The sequence below is a fragment of the Colias croceus genome, chromosome 4, assembly GCF_905220415.1.
Source record: "Colias croceus chromosome 4, ilColCroc2.1".
NCBI lineage: Eukaryota > Metazoa > Arthropoda > Insecta > Lepidoptera > Pieridae > Colias > Colias croceus.
In genome coordinates, this window is record NC_059540.1 from 7,569,553 (window position 1) to 7,591,663 (window position 22,111).

The 22,111-nt window shown below is 30.7% G+C and overlaps 1 protein-coding gene across 2 annotated transcripts; it reads left to right on the plus strand.

The window, feature by feature from the left end:
- The first annotated feature begins 1,274 nt into the window (after positions 1-1,274).
- Positions 1,275-19,540, plus strand: LOC123691305 (G-protein coupled receptor dmsr-1-like). 2 transcript variants are annotated; one of them, XR_006751374.1, is made up of 5 exons: positions 1,275-1,555; positions 6,433-7,278; positions 8,815-8,995; positions 14,957-16,612; positions 19,531-19,540. XR_006751374.1 is itself a non-coding variant. In XM_045635631.1 (4 exons), the coding sequence occupies exons 2-4, from the start codon at positions 6,496-6,498 to the stop codon at positions 15,127-15,129; spliced, it is 1,137 nt and encodes a 378-aa protein (XP_045491587.1). In that variant the 5' UTR covers positions 1,275-1,555; positions 6,433-6,495; the 3' UTR covers positions 15,130-19,310. The 2 variants fall into 2 exon arrangements, 1 of the variants encoding a protein (XP_045491587.1); XM_045635631.1 differs by lacking the exon at positions 19,531-19,540 and having other exon boundaries at positions 14,957-19,310.
- The last annotated feature ends 2,571 nt before the right edge of the window (positions 19,541-22,111 follow it).

Genomic DNA, 22,111 nt, shown 5'->3' on the forward strand with positions numbered 1-22,111 from the left:
AGACCCTGAAAAATGAAAGGGTTCTATTCCTGAGCATACTCAAGCGTAAGAGAAAAAAAAAAGACTCGATTAGTAAAGTATTTCGGTCGCTATCGTGTTAACAAGAAAATCCTCCGCACATACAGACACACGGTCGTCCAAGGCAGAACTTTTTTAAACTGTTTTTTAACTAGTTTAAATAACAAAAATGACATAAAAAATATCATGAATGTTAAAAATAGTGTTTTTTCTTAATATGTGTGTGTATGTATTATCTTACAAGTGCAATGTACGACACATAAAGACATTTTAAGTTTGAAAAATCAGATGTTTTGCGCGAAGTGACAGTAGTACCCACCTCAACGCTTCGCTTATGAGGCGTGCAAAAGAGTTAAAAGCTCTACATTTGTTGCGTATGAATCTTTCTCACTAACCTAATATTAATAAATTATATAACCAGATTTACGTAAGTTAAACTTTCACTCTAGTAATGTTTACATTGTTTTAGTTTTGTAAAGTAAGCATCATTAATATTCTCTTGTATAATTTGTGTATAGTTACGAGAAAAATTACGAAATCGAAAACCTTAGAATGGTGTATGATGGTTATGAGGCTTTCAAAAATATATCTCGTAGGTGATATCCATAACATGTGTTTTGTTGAAACGCAAAGTCGGTAATTGAACAGATTGCTTTATAAAAAATAGGTATCTATAAGATGTACATGAGGGTAAATTTTTCCGTTTTGTAACCTTACAAATTGATTTGGTAGATTAGAAAGTAAATTTAGATACAAACCTTTCTAAAGAAAGGTATTTCACTTTATTGCTTTTTCTCAAAATAAATCTCATTAAAGCTTACAGGACAGAGAGTGATTCACAACTCTAATTTAACCGCTTTAAATCTCTTGAACGTATAGAAGCAATAAATTTTGCAGTATCGTGTGCAGTAGATTTAATGTGATGCAATTAAAAAAAATCCACAGCAATACCTACATACAATAATTATTTTAGGTCTTATCTTTTGAACAAATACAAGATTTGAATCGTAAATACGATATTTGTGTGCCGTTGAATGTTGTTAAACCGTGTGTAGATTTTAAATGTGCCGTGTTAATGTAGGTCAATATTATTGTAGGTCTAAGCAGAAAAGGTATCTCGGTATAAGTTTGGAATAACTGAAGTGTTACGAGGGTTACGAAGGGTCTGAAACGGAGCGATTGTTTCGTGAACCGCAAGCGTTCGACAAGTTTCAATTGTACGATGTTCACAACAAGTGTAGCCGATTCTTCGTCTGCAGCAGTTACAATGAGAGCGGCTCTGGGTTAGCACGCCGCACGCCGCCCTCTCGGCGCCACTAGTCGTCGCGATAAACGCCCAAATAATTTCATAGTCCATCCACGCTGCTGTTGTCCGCATGAATATCTTGATGAATTGTTATTCTCTTGCAATTTTATCCGTTTAATCTGTCTCAGAACCCTCACGTTTCTGATTAAAAGAAAGAATACGAACTTTTTGTATTCTTGATGCAATTACAAAAAAGAAACAAATAACTAAAACTGATCTCAATAAAATTAGGTAAGTCAATTTTTATTTTATATGCATAGCAAAAAAAAAATATATATTATTAACTAGGTACGTGATACCAAGAAAGAGTAACTTCGTTCCTAGTTTGATTACAAATTGTTTTATGCAAGGATGCATCATCTAAATATCATAACATTTGAATATGAATTTTCCTAAACATTATTTAATATTACTTAGATGTTATCAATCATCAACCGAAATGTTGACTATTGAAAAATCAAGAAAATCAACTATAGAGGTATTTGTTTATTTTCAAAAACGTGTTTATTTTTGGCAATCTTAAATAATCATTTAGATTTCATGGTGTTTTTTTATGTTTTTGTATATATTTTTAATTCGTAAATCGCAATCGAATAAAAAAAAAACATTGAAATGTGTAAATATTCTAAAATGTCCTTGCATAAGAAAGCCTTATCGCATGTGTATTGTTTGCATTGTGAAATGTTTTCCTTGAAACGGTTAAGTAATTAAATAGTTTCTCACAATACAATTTCCTTCAATTAGCATCGTTTGAATTCCCACAAATGACTTTCAAACAGAAAACGGAATAATATCTACCTACAGTACCTAGTTATTTGTTGTTGTACCTACTTGTGACATTTCATAAACTAAATCTATTTAATTAAGTAGTATCTGATCTGATCGTACTGGCTCAGCCCGAATGGATACTTTTTGTGACTAATCTAGGTGTAAACATTAAAATCCGTTCATTCCGTTCTATAAGTGGTGTAACTAACTGGACTTTCTTTTATAAACATGGATATTATTTTCTACGTGTTATAAAAATATAATTAAAATAGAAGAAAAAGACGTAAACATAGCAAATTCAATTTTTCGTTTAAATAGTAATTGAAATATTTTATAAATTCGTTTCGTCAAAAACAAAAGAAAGTACATTTAAATGTCTCAGATCTCTGATTATGACAGATAAAGTGATTTGTGTCCACTTAATTTTTGTAATATAATTAATTACTTCGTAGACCTTCGTAGCCCACTCTACGAAGTGTACCCTAACGCTTAAACGTTAATTTATTTTTTTTATTACATCAATTAGCATAATGGTATTTGAAAAATGATTTAACTTGTTTAATCTTTTAAAAACATAATAAAATTTAATGTCATGTCAATATATTTTACAAATTAAATTATGTTTACATTTGTTTATTCTTATAATGTTACATATTTTATGTACACATTTGATACCGGATATTTAAGAAAGAGAGAGATAAATTTGTTATTTCAGCAGTGTCTCAATAGAGGAATTACAAGTAATTGAAAATTTCCTACAAACCAATTAATTATTTGTGCCCACCTCTTCGCGCGATACAATCGGAATCAATAATAAATGGAATAATAAATATAATGTACATTTATTTATAAAACACGTAGGTTTTAACTTTGAACTTACGTATTGTATACTTGTTGTGACATCATTTAAATACGCCTTTTTCATTCAAACATCAGAAGTACATCTATTTTTATATAATCTATTATTAAATATGTCGATTCGCGAAATCGACATATTTATCCATCTATTATATCCAATCCTAATCTCACTTCCTAATATCCAGGGAACGGTTTAATTAGATTCAGAACAGTTATAGTATTAGGACTATCGAAAATAGTTATGAATGTGAAGCACCGCTATACTCGATCCCAATCCAATCTCGATAGTGTTCGAGGATAGTTCCGCCGGTTGACTACGTATTTACGGACTCCGTGACACGTGATTGGAATATATTAAAGGTCTAACGAAGAACTATTTTACTCAGATTTTATCTGCCCGTATTCCCCTATTATTGGAAATCTACCTCTGATACAGAATCATTGTTTATAATAATAGATAAATAACAAAATCGGGCTGTAATTTTTTTCTGAGATTCACATTGTTGTAGCATTATTATTACCTATAATGAACATAATATGTTAAGTATAATTTATAAAGTTAATCCGATCAAATTAAAATAGTTTTTGGTGAACTAATTTCGACAAAACTCCTTTGAATTTGTATTTACTCGGTTGTGAGAACGCTTCGCAATATTATGAAATGGGAAGTTTTAAACTATTGCCATTTTGTATATGTGATACACTTTAAACTCTAAATCAGGGTTCTTTTATGAGGATTAAACATATCATTGTGAAAGGGAAATTAACTTGAAGTCATTAGATAGTGAAAATGTGATGCCTATATACGTGAACTCTTAACTTGATACCGCAAGAGAAGTTATGTAGTTGTTGATGTTTGTTGCACGTTATTGTTTTAGCTGTGGAAGTTATACGATCTTACAAGAATTAGGTTAAAATTACACGATTCATTATTGCACCTTAACTGAATATAAGTGGTAAAATATTTAAGATACATGTTTATATTCTTGCGTCTCGCACGTCCAGTGTGGGTCCGACCGCGGCGACACGTTGCTATAAATTTATTTGTTTTGTGATCTTGTAATTCATACACATCATTTTCTAAGTAGAGTACGGATCAGTTGTTTCTTCAATTCAACTAACTCATTAACAAATTGTTTTCAGTCAAAAATCTAATTAATTAAAGCAAATGTAGGCTATAGGCTGAATCACTGCGGAATATCAGCATTCATTATGTTACGTACTCATTTCTTTGAAGTGCACGTAAAAAATGTTCTTTATGAATATTTTTCAGTGGAATACACTTCGTGTCGAGAAATAGTGAACCCCGAGAGGATGCTCATCATCAATTGTGTTGCGGAATTCCAGATACAATATAGAGCACGGACAAATATTGAGTTTGTTTTTGATACGAGATTATCAAACACTATCCGCATGCCTATGTAATTTTATATTTTATTGCGATTCAATCGACGAAATTTCTATACAGTATTTCTAAATTAGTCTCTTAGGGAAAAATGGTACATTAAAATTATTATTCAAAATAGAAAACAATAGGTAGGTACCATGAAAAATAGGTAGGTAGGTTTTACATAATGCATAGTGACATTTCGAGGGAATGTTTATAGTCATAAATTGAAGTCAAACATCTTAATTAAATATTTGTTAAAACGTTTAGTTTAATCAGAGATTAATATAAACAAAAGTAAAGGAAATAAAAAGAAAGCTAGAACTAATCTATCTACTACCTACTGACTGTATATTTTCCGAATCGATAATTCAATGCACTGTGAGATTTATTCAGTTTATTCTTGTCTTATAAACATTACACATGAAATTTTTAGCCTCTGATCTATGCGTCTGAGACTGTCTTCAGTCAAAAAATCTAAATATTGGATTTGCAGACAGACAAACTTGAAATAACTTTGTAGCTGGTTGTTACACTTCATTTAATCCGCATTATTTTAATGTACAGTGCAAAACGGTTTTCTGTTTAGTGTGAAATACTAAATGGTTATTAAATTATACAATATATATATACATTTATCGCTTAAAGTGACCCAACCAAAGTTGTCGACATTAGCAAAATCTTAAGAATAAATTAAGATTCAAGGTCAGTCAGTTTTTACTTTACTTATTACTCTTATTAATCAATATCCAGAAGCGGCAAAAAAATAAATTTTGAATAAGCGAACTTACAAGAAGCAAGTAATAATTAATTCATGATTTCGCGATCAGAAGTTGAGCCATTCTTTTGTATCCCTTTGTTTAAAATAGTAAAGTAACCTTCAAGAAATATTAAGAATTCTCTACAAACAGTGATTGAGTAGTTTTCACTGAAATAAGCGTCCGAATTTTATGATCAAAAATATTTTTTGAACAAATATACCTAAATTTTGACAAAACAAATTAGTATACGTGGTCGTTTATTCAATATATTTCCAGGAAACGGTAGATAGCACAACCGTCAAAAGCACACGCTAAAATTATTTGCTACGAGAAAATATTGCTGACGGGTAGAAAATATCGCACCACGACTTTTCTTATATTCTATTTGTGACGAGTTACATTCGCTGATACTTTTATGCACAGCAAAAGCGATTTAATTTAAAGAAGAAACCGAGTATAATATGAATTCAGAGCGAGCTCTATTTTTATTTTTCATCTTGGTAATGCACGCGATTTCTTCCGTATTTTATGAGAATTTTCAAACAAATCTGATTACTCAATCTCTAGCATCGGAAGATATTATCAACACTTCTGTAAAACAACAGTCTAGCCATTATGGAGATTTATCCAGAACAGTCTCACTCAATAATAAAATATTAAAAGCTGATTTTTTAACCCCTTTTCTTATTATTTTTATAAATTAAAGCTTTTATTGTATATGAACTAATAAAAATATATAAGTAAATTTTCTTTACATATTTGTAAAAATAAATTGCGCATTTTCGTGAGAATATCTCAATATTGGTAAACTTAAAGAACACTTAAAGGTATAATAGCTTCCTATAACCGACTTCTGTAGACTGCTTTAGAGGAACATAGTTTGTAGTTTTGAACTGCATAGTCTCTCGAGGGCTTTGAGACAGGTACTTTAATCTGAAACTACATAATTGACTCCACTGCGATTATTTACGACATTGAACTTTATAATAAAAGTCTGTTTTACATTTTTTATCTATTAAAATATTTACATCGCCTTAAATATGCTGGAAAATTATGCAATACGGATGGTTACGATACAAACTTTACCCAGTAGTAAGATTTATGATACGATAAATAAGGAATAATTTCGAATAAGGGGAAAACTAGGACAAAGTTAAAATAAGTTTTAGCTCTGTTCCAAAATATACTGAAATGATGTAACATAATGTTAATAAATCGATCGTGATCCCTAGTTAGACGAGTATAATAACTTACGATCCAAGAATTCTTAAAATGTATTTTTTGAATGTTGATTCAATTATTTAACAGACATTAAATTTTCGTTTTATTTTCAGAAAATGACAGATTATGGAAGAATACCAAATTAAATATTGTTTACCAAGACAAAAGGAGTAGATATGTCTGGTTTAGAGAGCGATAGCGTAGCTTATTGCTTGCCAGGAGGGCTTGATTTTCAGCGCGTTTACGTGAAGATCCATGGCTACATAGCGTTAGTTATTTGCATCCTCGGCTCCATTGCAAACTCTGTGAACATCGCTGTATTGAGCAGAAAAGAGATGGCTTCTTCAACAAATTCCATACTGACAGCTCTCGCCGTCGCTGATCTCTTAGTTATGCTGGATTATATACCCTTTGCCCTGCATATCTACATTAAAATTGGCACAGAATTGAATAGAAACTCATACGCTTGGGCGGTATTTGTATATTTTCACTCAATATTCAGCCAAACGTTCCACACGATATCTATATGGTTGACTATAACGCTCGCAGTTTGGAGGTTTATAGCGATAAAGTTTCCTCAAAAGAACAGAACTCTATGTAATAAACGAAATACCAGTATCGCTATAGCTGTGGCATATGCAGTGTGCCCAATAGCATGTCTTCCAATTTATTTTGCAATGAACATACAAGAGGTGCCCCGGACGAGTGCAAAGACTAATGTTACCATCAACGAAACCATGTCGTCTAATGCATCGGAAGTAAAAGAGCCAATGTATGCTCTAACAATGACAAATAGCAAAGAATTACTAACAGCGATATTTTGGATTTACAGTGTATTTATAAAACTCATACCGTGTATAGTGTTATCAATTTTAAGTGTTTGTTTGATATTAAAAATGAAGTCAAGTGATAGAAGAAGACAGAAGTTATTAAAGAAATCGGCGATTCCTTCAAGTGAGGTAATACATATATTTATTTTTAATTGTTTTCGGCACAATAATACATTTTGTTATTCGTTTTGGACAGATAAAAACATTTTATGTAGTGAATAAAAGTCACTTGTAATTTACGACCAACATTTAATTTGAGATTATAGATATGGATGTAATATTGATAAGAAAAGTGCTTGCGTGAAAAGATTTATGGACGGTTATTTTTTGGGGGTTTCTTTGTGACATTTTTAATATAGATAATATCCCTGTAAAACACTATCTGTTCCTGTGAATATGTAATCCTTGAGAGTCAATGTATTCACGAGAGCAAATAACGTAGATGCAATATAAAATGTTCATTCAAAGTTGGTATATATATTATGCTAGATTGTAATAATTAAGACTCACCATAAAAAATGTTTTACTCACTGACCCGGCAAACGTTGTTCAGCCTTACGTTATTATGTAGAGGTATTTAATATTTATGTTCTTACATAAATATTTTGTAATACCTGTATTATACATAGGTTATAATGTTTATAATGTTGATTTAAGATATGGGGTAAAGGGAAACGTAGGTTCTTAACGTATGCGTAGGTAGTAAAAACGAACGGTAAAAAAAGAGAAGGTTATAATTTTTATCTGGCTCCTTATAAACTTTCACATTTTACATTTCTTCTGCATTGGATTCCTACTATGTATAGGTATTTATCGACCATTCAAAAAGCTCTCAAGTATAAATAGGCATTAAGCAACACACATCGATGCAAATTGCTTGCTGACTATTGTACGTGTGTCAGCATAAAGCATTTACATGCTAAATAAGAATACGTTTAATGTACCGTACGTATCAAATGATATTTATTCCTTTCAACACGGAATATAGCCCGTAGGTAGCAAACGTTTCACGCTTTCAAATATATTGTATGGATTGTATAGTCGCCTCTCCATTACTTTGAAATCGGTCTATAACCGTTTGGGATTAATGGGTACTTAATAATATAACAATGTGTAACATAAAACAATAAAGGCTTTTACAGGAAATGTTAGACGGCTTTAATGGCTTAGCATGTGTTTACATGGGTCCTTGAGACGTATATGATGTTAATCTCCAGCGTGATCTCAATACAATCTTTGAAGAAGACGATGAAGAAATATCACACAACTTATTTTGTTGGCCCTCAGTGAAAAAGTAATTCGGGTTATTATAATTAAACTATAATCATTAGCCTAGACTAATGATAGTTTTCAATCAATTATATTGAATAACTAGCTGCTCCGCGCGGTTTCACCCCCGTAGCTCGACTCCTGTTGGTCGTAGCATGATGATATATACTCTATAGCCTTTCTCGATGAATGAATGATGAATAATACCGAAATAATTTTTCAAATCGGACCAGTAGTTCCCGAGATTAGCGCGGTCAAACAAACAAACAAACTCTTCAGCTTTATAATATTAGTATAGATAATTATAATACCACATGTTGCTTTAAAGTTACAAGGGCTTTATTGAAGTATTATTTGTAGTTAGATATTTTACATAATAATAATGTCATTTTTTAGGGTGAGAAAACTCGTTTGAATGAAGACAACAAGAAGGGAGGAGGTGGTCGGACAGACCGCACGACTCGCATGCTGGTAGCGCTGCTCGGCCTGTTCCTGGCTACAGAGCTCCCGCAGGCCCTTTTTGGTCTCCTCACAGCGATCGCGCCACAATTCTTTGAAATATGCTATTATGCATTTGGTAAGTATAACAATCCCACCAAAAACATAAATGTAAAATTTGGAGCCGAGTTCAATCGTTGACTTAATTTGCCAAAAAAGAAATGAGATCTAAATGTGTGCCAAGTTCTGCAGACAGTCCAGAAATTTATTTACAAAGATGTATTAAGTTCTTAGGTTGACTGAAAACTCAATTGTTTTATTTTCCCTTAGAGAACAATGTTTATTCCAAAATATAACTTTTTAAATTTGAATAATATAATTATTTTCACAAAGCAAACAACTAATGACCTATTGAACCCCATAATTTGATGAGGCTAGTTTTACATACTGTTTATATTTTGTGAGGTTCTAAAAACTAGCCTCATTAAATTATGGGGTTCAATAGGTCATTAGTTGTTTGCTTTGTGAAAATAATTATATTATTCAAATTTAAAAAGTTATATTTTGGAATAAACATTGTTCTCTAAGGGAAAATAAAACAATTGAGTTTTCAGTCAACCTAAGAACTTAATACATCTTTGTAAATAAATTTCTGGACTGTCTGCAGAACTTGGCACACATTTAGATCTCATTTCTTTTTTTGGCAAATTAAGTCAACGATTGAACTCGGCTCCAAATTTTACATTTATGTTTTTGGTGGGATATCATTACTTTTTGTACAGAAAATTACTCTGCAAATTTGATTTACTTTATGAATATAATAATTTTTATATACCATTTTTTTATTTTTTCTTGCGGTTTCTCTGTATGGTTTGTTTAGTATTATTTTATATATTTTCTTATATTTTATGAATATCAGTGCACATTGCCCCGTCATTATCTGCAATTTTTTAAACTCGTTTTCTGTTTAAAAGATTACTTACATGATTTTCTAAATATCCAGCGTGAATTTGTACACACACTATTACCAAGATGCAAAGATCGTTGTAGAAGAATCGTCGCCTTACTCCATGACGTTACGGTATTGCCATGACGCGATCTTAAAATTTTACTCTAAACGCGCCTAAAGATGTTTCACTCATATTAATATTACGCAAATTAAATCATTTCGACCTTCGACGAAGCCTTCTTCCATTACACCATTTATGGTAATTATTTTTGCATGCTTGTATTGGCTGAACATGTTTGTGCTTTATTAATATAATTGTATCACCATTCACCATTGAATACCATGTTTAAAGTAAAATTAAGATTTTATTTATTTATTTACACTGAAATTAAAACTAAACTAAACAGTAAACACTCATAAATAAAGAATAAATAAATGTGAATATGTAAAATTATATATTATTTTTAAATGTATGAGCAATATTTTTATTACAATTTTATTTTATTTTACGTTTAATAACAGTTTTGAATAAAGAAATCATGCAATCGAAGTAATCCGCCCTAGCGATACTAGCGCGAGTGAGTGTGATGTCAGAGGCGCTTCGAATCTACAGATGTTTCGTCGTAAAATATGGAAACTTCAATAATCTATATCTCAGTCATTTATTGATGGATTTCAAAATTTTTTTCGGCCACTGATTAGTTTTGATCTATTTTTTAAGACTAGTAAGGTGAATATACTATTTTCTATTTTTTTAAACTTTTCCATTTTTCCATACAAACAAAATTAATGTCATTGAAAAAAAAATTAAATACAGATAAATTCAGTATTTTCTGATTTTTTCCTTTGTACACTCACTATTACCTAGCTGATTACAAAATTTGAACTTTCTAGGTCATCTGGAAGTGGGTTAGGTTTTGTATATGTCTATAAGTCAGTCAGTCTTAAAAATTGCGATTTTTGGATATTAATATCTACGCAACTGTTTAATCTGTATTTATGAAATTTAAGGTTCTTGTTTATCTTGAGGTCCTCTTGATATGTACCAAATTTGGTTTATTTAACTTAAATAGTTTTCGAGTTATAAGGGGGTGAAAAGTGGCTCGAAATGGTTCGTGTAAATATACACACGTCAGCTGCTCGCCAGTTCTCTTCGCTTGAACTCGGCTTGACACGCTGCCGCGTGTCTAGATATTACGGTACGAAGTTAGAGAGTTTAGGATTAGGGATAGATATTTTTGTGCATCGATCGATTTTTGATGTTTGTACTTAATTGCTCATTGGAGCCAAAGAGCTAGCTGCCGATATACGATAAATAATGATTTGGTCATCTGTTATACTTGGTAACTGGAAGATAAATCCCAACAGTGAACAGAGTAGCGTGCCGTGTATGCGTTGTTTGTTCGCGGTTTCAAATGTTTGCGAGGAACTGTACCTATCTCGCAGTTTAGAAAATACTGGCACGTGTCAGTGGGTTTAATGATTATTTGAATCGAGCTATGAAGTGTAAAAACTGGCAGAGTGGTGATATACTCGAATGTGAAGATAATAACAAATATCCATTTAAAAATTTTCTCTACTAAATGTCTATTTATTTTTATATCATATTTGAAACAAATCCAAATTGGAATTTATGCTATAACAATTTTAAATAAATTTGCCACGTCAAAGACTGCTGTAAAATTTTCGTATTTGAAATATCTCTGAGCTCAATTATACACTCGTATAAATTCCTAGAAAGACGAATTCAACGTCCCTTGATTGTCGACTGCTTTGAGATTTCAACTGACTACACAAGGTTAGTTAGTTGTACATTTTTAATTTTATATCACTTTTGACGAGATATTGAGAATTTAACGAGTCAAAAAGAGGCTACTACATTCGTGAAGTATCCTGTAATTCCTTGGCATGATTAGAAGGATTTAGATAATCCTCAAACCACATTTATCTAAATAAATGAAGAAAGATAATTTGTGTCACTATCAAAAATTCAATTTCACGATAAAAGCGTTCAACTAAAAAACTGAAAAAAGATCTATCAAAAGATACATTAACATAGAAATAAATAAATAAAATATCTCTCAATATATTATCAACAAATAATAAAGCATTAAAGAGCTTCTTCACGACTTCTGATGGAATAACTTGAAAGGAGAAATGTCTATTATGTCGTTGACATGTGAAATATCGTGTTGGTTGAACATAAAAATTTGGCTCAAATTAGGTTTTTACATCGTAAAAACAAGTTTCCAGAAAATACGCCAGCATTTTACAGTAGCTTAGCGGTTCTTGTAGATATATCTGATTATTTTATCATTTATGTATAGCTTATAAAACTTTTACACGTTTTATTGTTCAATTATATTATGTTTGTTAAATTTAAATACTGGAACAAATTACAATTCAAACTCAAAGCCCGATGGCTTAAATTAAAAGCTATGATTAGCTCAAAATGTAAAAAAAAAGAATTTAATCATCCTCATTTCTAACCGACGCGGACGTTCCTATAAAAAGGACGAAGGAATTATAGATGTGTTTTTGAAATTGGTTTTAACTGTTTTGATTTAGCTAAATAAAATTGCTAAATACATTATTATTCATTTATTACTTTTAGGTAGTGGAAATGTCCGTGACCTTTTATATTCAGTTTATAACGATTATAAAGCCTATTGTCGTCTTTGAATAGATACGATCCCATCAAAATATCAAAATTAATAAAGACCATTAACGTTTATTTAAGAAGTAAAGTCAATTTAATGCCTATCATAAGCCAATGATGTCATAAAAGTCACCGAAATCCCCCAAAGTCTTGATTGAATTCGATAAAGTTTACGAGTATTTGGTCGTAGACACGTCGTCAGATAACACTTATAATCTAAGAGTTATAAATGTACATTAGTACAAAAATATAGCGATCCACGTAATGGTTCGAAACGGTTATAATATGTGTGTTTTGTTAAGTTTTATGAATATTTCAATGCCTTAGAGGGAGGTGGGAGCAGTCAGTAAATAAATATTTATTTTTATTTTTGTTTTTATACCTAAGGTTTTAAAAGTAAGAATTAGTAATGGATATTTAATGAAATAAATTCGATTCGTGATTTTATTAGAAAATATTGTTCTAGTTAAATAAGCAAAATTAATTGATACATCCATATATGACTCGGGAAAATACTGTTGCAATCCTTTTTTTTGGGCATAGTTAGCCGATAGTTAACTATGTCACAGTTTTATCTTGGTTTTAACACAAAAATCAAGCCGAGGTAGTAAAATAAAGTTTCAATAAAATAAATAGAGGTTATTAAATGGAATTGTACCTACCAAGGAACACTTGGTAGGTACAATTCCAAGGTTTATGTACTAAATAAGTCTAGCAAAGATAGCTTTTAAGGAATGTGTGGGTGTATTTTTCTTTATAAGAATCAAATTAGCTACGCTATCAATCTATAAAACTTCCGAAATTTTTTCGCGTCGTCACTTTCAGTGAACATGGGTTCTTTCTCATTCATAAATTCTGCAAAAAATACAAATTCTTTTAACTTTTTCTCCAAGAATAATAATATGTATTGGCATTTATTAAGATATAAAAATCTTCTAGAAAAATCTTGAATATAAATTTAATAATCGTAAGATTTATATAATTTATGGATACTTTATGTTTGAAAATTACACTATGTTATAGGAATGTTGTAAAAACAGTAATATACTGCAAAAAATATTTTATTTGACCTGTACATTGTACAGACGCGATGCCAATTTTGGGATTTGCATAATAAATCGTTGTGTCCGAGTCATATATCCATTTATAATATCAAATTCAATATGAAACAGGATCGCAATATTGCTGATTGTAAAATAGTATGTACCTTTATTTTTATTTTGAAAAATATTAAGTACTGAAGAGATAAAAATTTATATTATTTAATTATACTACGGATATAATATATTCTCTATATAAATACATATTATTATTATTTATTTTACTTGGAGCACCAACAGCTTATACAAACAAGAGATATGTAGCAGTTAATGATAAATACATAAAGCCAATTAATATAATTTAAAGAAATAAATGCATAAATATTGAATTATGGATAAGTATTGCTTCTATTACAAATTAAAAAACAATAAAGAATTAATAAAAATTAGCGTAGTAGAGGCTAGAGCGTAGAGATCTGAAGTGGATTTAATTTCTTCAATTCTAGTAATATGATCCTGGGGCTTTAGACAAAGACAATTACAAAACGATAACGAAGTTAGAAATCGCAAAAATGTATGGGATTGACATTAGATAGACCACGTGATCTAACGCGGCGTATGTCAATCCCAAGGTCAATCCCATACATTTTTGCCTTTTCTAACTTCGTTATCGTTTTTTAATTGTTACTTTGTCTACGGCCCCTGTAGTTTTAATTTATAGAGTTACAGTACTTAGTAATGCGCAACTTGATTCGATTAAAATTAGTAAAGCGCAACTTGATTGGCAATTTCCTTACGTAGTAAGTTTCGTTGTTCTAATTGAAAATACTATATTACCCATCTAAATATATAAAAATAACTAAAGAATATTTATGCAATGTGTATCTTTTGGCGATAGTCTAATTACGGATTAAAAGTATTGGACCAATACAGCTGATAATAATGTACATATTAAATATTGAATGTTTTCTGCTCATAGATATACAATAGATATGCAAGGACGATAGGATCCTTGCAACAATAAAGGAATTATAAGCTTGATTTGAAATGTCAATAATCGACTAATCATGTAATCTACAAAGCTGCTACCTAATAAAACAGACAATAATATCAGTCAACAAAGTTGTTGATCTTTCATTAAACTATTCTGTATACCTACCTACCTAGGTTATATAATATGTACTAAGCATTTTGCGTTCTTGGAAATTTAAGGATTGTCACAAGTTTGCCGAATATTTGATGGATAACAGTCGTAAATTATGTTTACGTAAATTTAATAGAATTTATGTGCCATATGGTACTTTTTTTCTATTAGGAAAATTTATTTTGTGTTTTTTTTATAATATCTAGTAATGCGGAATTAAATATTTTTTTCATACTTATTTTAAATAAAGTGCATCGATCGGCGATAGTAAGCTTATAAATTTAATAACACATTGTTATTGTTAACAGGCGAAGTGATGGACCTAATGGCTCTCGTGGGGTCAGCAGTGAACTTCGTGCTGTACTGTAGCATGAGTCGCCAGTTCCGATCCACATTCACGCGCCTCGCGAGGAAGGTCCTGTCCATCCCGGCGCGGACGGAGAGGGAACCGCTCACTACGACGTCCACCGTGAAAGCGTAGCGTCAGCGCAACGCAGCCACTTTAGCTGCGAGCGTATAATATAATTATACACCATTTCCCTAAAGGGTTCCAAATTGAACGATTATTCTAGTCATCTCAGTTTAAGTAAGCCACTTTCGTATGAAACACATCTCTCATTGAATTCCATTTGCATAAAGTTCTCGATTGACTACATAAACACGAATCCAGCTCATATATCCATTTCTATGAAAATGAGGTTCGTTCTCTTCATCTTAAATGTGCCGCATAATATTATTGATGTGTAGTATGTACGTATTGTAATAAAATGTTCTTGAATAATTTAATTAGCTACGAATAACGCGACGAACATTTTAATTAACAAGGTTTAATGAATGGTGCTTACTCATAACATGTAAAAGTTAGTTATTTAATAATATTATCTTTATGAGTCGCCGTCATACTTAACGAGCAATTATTTATACACAAAATAAAATTAGTTATAGGCAATCGGTAAATTGGGCCAATTGTTTGCCAGGGTACGGATGTACAATGTTAAGTTTAATATTTGTGTATTTTTCATCTATTAAAACAAATTAATAGGGCTGTGTGTGTATATGGGAAATATAAAAAGAAAACGAATTGATCCGTATTCTATTGGGGGCTAAGAAAATTTTGTTATTTTTAAAAAAAATTTTACTTTGATTATTACCAGGTAAGAAATGAGAAGTAAAGTATGTATTTATATCTAATAATTGACGTCATTTAATTCCTTTGTAAGTAATGTTTCTAAATTCAGTAAAAAATCTATTATAAAATATATTTCGTAAGAAGTCAATGGATGTATATTTATAATTTATTGATAATTATTATTTATGTTCATGTTTGTTGGTCTGCATACCTAGTTGCAATTTGTATACGGAGGTCGGCGTGATTGTTGAAAGTGACATTTTTGTACGAAAAAATATATTGAAGACGTGTTATCTACTAATTCTTCAGGTTTATGTAAAAATAAGTATTAGTAAAAATCCTTTATGTTAAACAGAATAACGATCAACTGACAATTAAAAGTTTTACTTGGTATTCATCAGGGGTGGGCCGTCGAGGTTAAGTGTTTCAATTATGAAAGTCGCTTAAGATCGAGGTATGTAATTTACGTATTCAATGACAGTTGATGGTTATGTTGACCCAAATCATTAATTTTAGAAGTAATTATGTATCTGTTTTGGGGGTTCGTATACAATGTAAGTGGATCTCTTCATTAGTACAATATTTAACTTAAACCGAAGAAATAGTAATATTAGAATGGGAGCACGTCTTTCTGTAGCCACGAGCCCGCCACAGCAATCGAATTTATTGGACTCTGTCTGTTTTCATAACACTGCAATATTTTATTACTTCTATATACTTTTAGGAGCTCTATGTAGGTATGTGTTACTCGAGATTCTCTTGTTATCTCGAGTAAAACAGCCTTTGGAAATTGGAGTGCCAAGTGCGAGTGGAGTGGTCATTTGGAGCGTACAAAGTACAAACGAATAACGTAAAATATAGCATCTAGTCGTTGATTAAACATGAATGTTAAAGCAGAAATCAGTATTATTGAAAAATTTGGTGAGTAAAAAAATTGTATGACTCAATGGACCAAAGGGCGCCACTAGACTGTTGGCTCTACCCTCAATAAAAGCAAGGGCCAACGCTTCACAAACGTAATACCTAATAGTGCATTTACACATTTCTCATTCGACGAAACATTCGTATACGAGTGTTGTCACAAACCACTATTCCCACATTCGTCTTCCCTTTGATCACACCTGGAAACGAATACGCGAATGTCAAAGTGAATAGCGAGTGCACTGTTTTAATATGCGTGTTTTTATTTGTTTCGCTCATCAACTTGCTCGTTGCACGAGTGTGTAAATGCACCCGATGGGAGTCTGGGAATGGAAATTTGTTGGTCAATATCCTATAACAAACATAATTAAAAAAATGATCAATAAAATCTAATTGAAATATGAAAGACACGATGTCTGTTTTTGAAGCAATCATGTCATGTAATATAATAAGAATTTAAAAAATTGCTCTTAGTCGTACATAATAAGAATATTACATTTGCTATTGTTTCGCTTTTTACGTAAAATAAAATGTAAATATGTTGACTAAACCTTTGTAAAAGTAAGTTGTCTATAAGTGTAGATGCGATTGGCTTTACTATTTATATTCTTTTGTGTTTAAAAACCTAAGTTTTCTTAAGTTCGACATTGCGTAAGAACGACCCAGACGAAAACTTTGCAATCTTAACGAACTCATTATTAGTGTGTTACTTCGTATAGTAACATATAGATAAACGCTTTAAAAAAATCCTTAGGTACTTACGTCGTATGAGAAAAGATACATGATTTTTTATGTAAAGAAAAAGGGATCTCTTTGATATAACATATCCAGAATATAAAAACAAATGAAAATGAAAACAAGAATATAGGAATATAATTTATTGTCATTCAATTTGCTTTGTTAAGGATTTAATTTCCGCTACTTTGAATTCGTAAAGACGTTTTCGTTCACCTTTATAATATTTTTCGATAAAAATAAATGGCTCAAATGCGTCACAAGAATGAAACTGATCCGACCCGTGAAAATAATTATTTGTAGAACGAATATTTATATTCACAGATAGGTAGTTAATATAATATATTTACAATTACCACTTCGGCTTTGTGAATTCTCAATTATATGTAATGGTAAGACATCTAATCTACACTAACTAGTTTTACAAAATATCTATTGGATAAATATCTAAAATATTATGTTATATTCAATTTGATAAGTACTCAAAAATAAGTAAATTACATAAATTCTTAGGATTTTTCTTTATATAATAGTGGATAACAGAGCCAGTGGGTTACCTCGTGGTATGCGACCTTGAACATTTTCAGGGGTATAATGTCTCTGCAAATGTGTTTTTCTAATTGCGAGCTTTCCCAATTCGCGCCGACGCGTGATCCCACAAAAACATAATACCATATCAAAATCACATCTTTATCACATTAAATTCTGACCTTTTATTCTAATTTAGACGTATGTTGAAATCTTAACAAGTCTAATTGGAAACACGCGAGAATGTTGACGTAAATTTTTCATTAAACCTGCTTTTAAGAGTTTCCTTTGCGTATACAAGACCCTTGTATAATTTTAATAACTCCATTACAGCGTGAGGAAATAATTTTAATGTAAAAGTGTAAAATTGTGTTAGAATAGATGTAACGTAACTCTAACTTGTAAGTAACGTTATTACATTGCAAACATGAGACATTGTAGTGAAATGAGTAGATTGTACATACATTTTAAATTTCATGATATTTATGATGGTAAAAAAAAAGAAAAATCATTTATCAATTAATAAATACGAATAAATTATTTTGTACACATTTGATATGTATTGTACGTATTGTATAAAACTTCAGTGATTACCCATTCTTTATATTTTCACCAAAGGAGAGAACAATTTTCACAATGAAAATTTGAAGGGACCACCGTTTGGCGTTTACCACGGAGCCGCTTTATAATTTCAGATTATTTGCAAAACGTTTACAGACCCAGTCATCAAAGGTCTGTTATTAATGTTATTCGTAAAGTTATTTGTTACTAGAATATTTATAAAATTGCTTCTGGTACGAAATGTAAAAAAAATATTTTTTTTTATTAGTCCGTATTCTCAATATTTGAAACATATTTTAATGATATCATTGTACATAACAATCCTTAATAGTGGTAGATAATAATTAATTATAGATGATGAATTAATGGTCATCTCGGCATTGAGCTGAGCATTCGCTACGAGGGTCTACGGCAAGAGAAAGATATCTTCCATCCCAATACAGTTGCTAGTTTGTAATATATATATGTTTTGTATTTTTTCATTGAAATAATATATTGAATTATAATAAATTAAACAATTAAACCTTAATAAAACTCATTCACACAATGTAACGATATGAATATGTGTACGTACCTACTTAGCAGTAACTAGGGATTTAGACTTAGACCAATAAAATATTTGTAAGTAAAAGTTTAAAGATTTACTTTTGCATTATTTTTGACTTAATACGAAATGAAATAAATAATAAATATATATTGTTTTGTATAGCTATAACGTAATATTGTATTATTGGGAATAAATTATATGAAACGTTGTAAATAACATCATTCCGGCTATTATTAATTCATATTGTCTTGAAGTTTTTTGTTTCCTTTCCATCTTCATATTCCATCCTTATTGTGTCTCCCTTGAAAATATAACATGTCTTTCCTCACTTCAAATAATAAAGTCGCGGAGTTCCCCTTTGTATCGAATTGTAATAAAAGTGACAAAGTATGTAAACAAAACCCAAGCATCTCGTGTAGACGTTATCTGCAATATTAGCTATGGCAGCTCTAGATAAATAGCGAATAACGTTATATATGATACAATATTGTATCAGGTTTTATATCCACATGACTCATTCGGCATTCCATGAATACAAGTACTTGAATCCTATAGTATTTAAGTATTTGTATTCACATAGATTTGAAAGAACTCGTGAAAGCATTTTCAATGTATTTGCTTTTATTCTGGGACTCTAAAGCTACTCCGACATGTGAGATTTTGTTTATAAAAATGACTGATCTCGTTTCATTCCATTTCATTAAACAGTCCCAGGTTTATGTGTACATGAATGCCAAATAAATTGACTTTTTCTATTTGAGTGGACGTCGAATAACATTTACTTTACTATCATGTTCTATAAATAAAAAAAATATCTAATTTAAGATCGAAGCAGCTTCGTGGTTTGTTTATTTGGTTAGCGGGTTGAGTGTTTTTTATAAATACCGTAAGTTAAAGAAAATATACAGCGGAATAAGAGTTTTTTGAGAAACTAAATGCCTGTTCATCATGGAGTCCATATTGAGATTTAACCTAAATTGAAAATCAATTTTCAACATTTAAGTTACATTTCCTTAAATATATTTTACTTCAAATGTCATAAATATATTATTGATCATAATTGGCACTTGCCATTTAATTTGTGTTTCAGTGGAGATAATCAAGCTTTAAAAACAGGTCGGGTATGCAAGCTGTTTCGGGGAAAAAACGTATCAATGATAGTTCAAATTTTTTCATGTGAAGTTTGAGGCTCTTTTTAGTAGAGTTTACTCCTTTATTATTTTGTCTTTTCAGTTTTCAACTGACAATTTAGAGAAGTTGTAATATCGCCATAATATGTTCATAAAGCCCACGTAGAAAGTTTATTGGTACTTGTTGTCTCCCGAGTTTTCCAACGACATGCACGACTTTCTCACAGACAATTTGACTTGAGTCGTAGTTTTACGTTTCATATTGTATTTAATATTTATGGACTTGGTATTCTCTTTCCTAAAGGCATTCTTTCGTTTCAAATAAGGGTAAAAACTTTATTTTTTATAAAAATCGATCGATCATATTCAGTTCTTATAATCATGTTAAATTAAAATTAAATACATGTACATTCATAATAATTAAAATAATAATAACATTTAATTTCACTTCAATAAAATATGGACACGATCTACATTACAACGAAAGTTCTACTGTAGAATATTTAGTAGCTGTAGTAAACTCTTGTAGAAGTACTATTATTTATGTCGACGAACATCTAAAGAAAGTTAGTACTATAGTATTACGAAACGACGTTTTTGCTTATTTGCAGAAAAACGGTAATGCTAGGTTTGGCCGTTGAATATTTAAGTGAGTGGACTACGCTCCGATGACCTTCGTTGAAAAATCTCTCGACTCTTTTGAGTGATCATTAAATTTTCATGCCGATTTTTACCACTGTGTATATTAAACATCGTGTTAAAAAATTTACCTGTATAGGCAAGTAATAGAAGGATGTATTTCTGAATTGAGGAACCTTAAAACATAAAAGTTATTTATATTTATTTATTTAAAGAACATCTACAGGTAACTTTGCAATGTAACTTTATCCAAACAATTTGTAAAGAATGTTCCCACATTATAAGTATTGAGGAAAAACAAATAGGAGCAGTCACAACTTGACTCTTAGAGACAATGAAAAGTTTAGAGGCTTAACTTATTAATGTAGAATGTAACGGAGACATCGAGCGGCATAAACTCGTTAATGAGAGCCAATTGTTCTCATTTTGCACTGAGCATTAATTTTAGAGCTCCTGTCAACGTAAATAATAAATAAGGAGTGTTGGTTTTGTGAATTTGTTTGGTGATAGATGATATCATAAATTCATTCAAAAAGCTTGTGTGGTGTAGCCTACGCCGTAGGGTGTTATGATGATTTGTGGATTCATGTTAATCCATTTATTCTGACCTATAAGCCCTATATTTTTTACATTTCACACCTGGAATAATAAATATCATGCAGACTGTCGTAAAATTGGCACATAAATTTGTGGTTTACAATTTGCTGGCAATAATCGATATTTTTATAATTGGAGCGATATTAATAAATACATGTCATGGAATTCATTATATTTTTCCATAATATGTTAAGTATACATTATTCAAGTATCTTTTCAACTTTAATACAGGTAATAAGTAACAAATTTTCATAACATGTTTGTTAGACTTGAAATAATTTTCACAAAGAATAATCATGTTACGGTGAACCAAAAGAAACCTATATAATATTTTCTTTCATCTTCAGAGTTCCACAAAAGTCTTCTGTTACCTTTTATTTATTTAACGTTAAATTAACCTACCTTTCTTCATTCATTAGGTATAAATAAGCCGCGGAAAATTGCTGGACAAAATGAATGGAGTGTTTTGTTTCTCTTTTATTGAATTAAGGAATAACAAAGTTCACTTTGGGCCTTTTACGAATATCGTACGGCGTAAGTAACCTTAAGGTGTACAAAAACCTTCTTATTTACTTATGTAGGATAATATTATACTAAATAGTAGAGATGTTGCTGATTTGAATAGATTGAGCAAATAAAATAAAATCACTTTTGAGGAGTAAATATTATGATTTTA

Excerpts from the sequence above, each read along its gene's own strand:
- LOC123691305 (XM_045635631.1), top strand. The coding sequence starts at position 6,496 with ATGTCTGGTTTAGAGAGCGATAGCGTAGCTTATTGCTTGCCAGGAGGG. Across the intron at positions 7,279-8,814 it reads CGGCGATTCCTTCAAGTGAG|GGTGAGAAAACTCGTTTGAA; the intron begins GTAATACATATA and ends GTCATTTTTTAG. Across the intron at positions 8,996-14,956 it reads AATATGCTATTATGCATTTG|GCGAAGTGATGGACCTAATG; the intron begins GTAAGTATAACA and ends TATTGTTAACAG.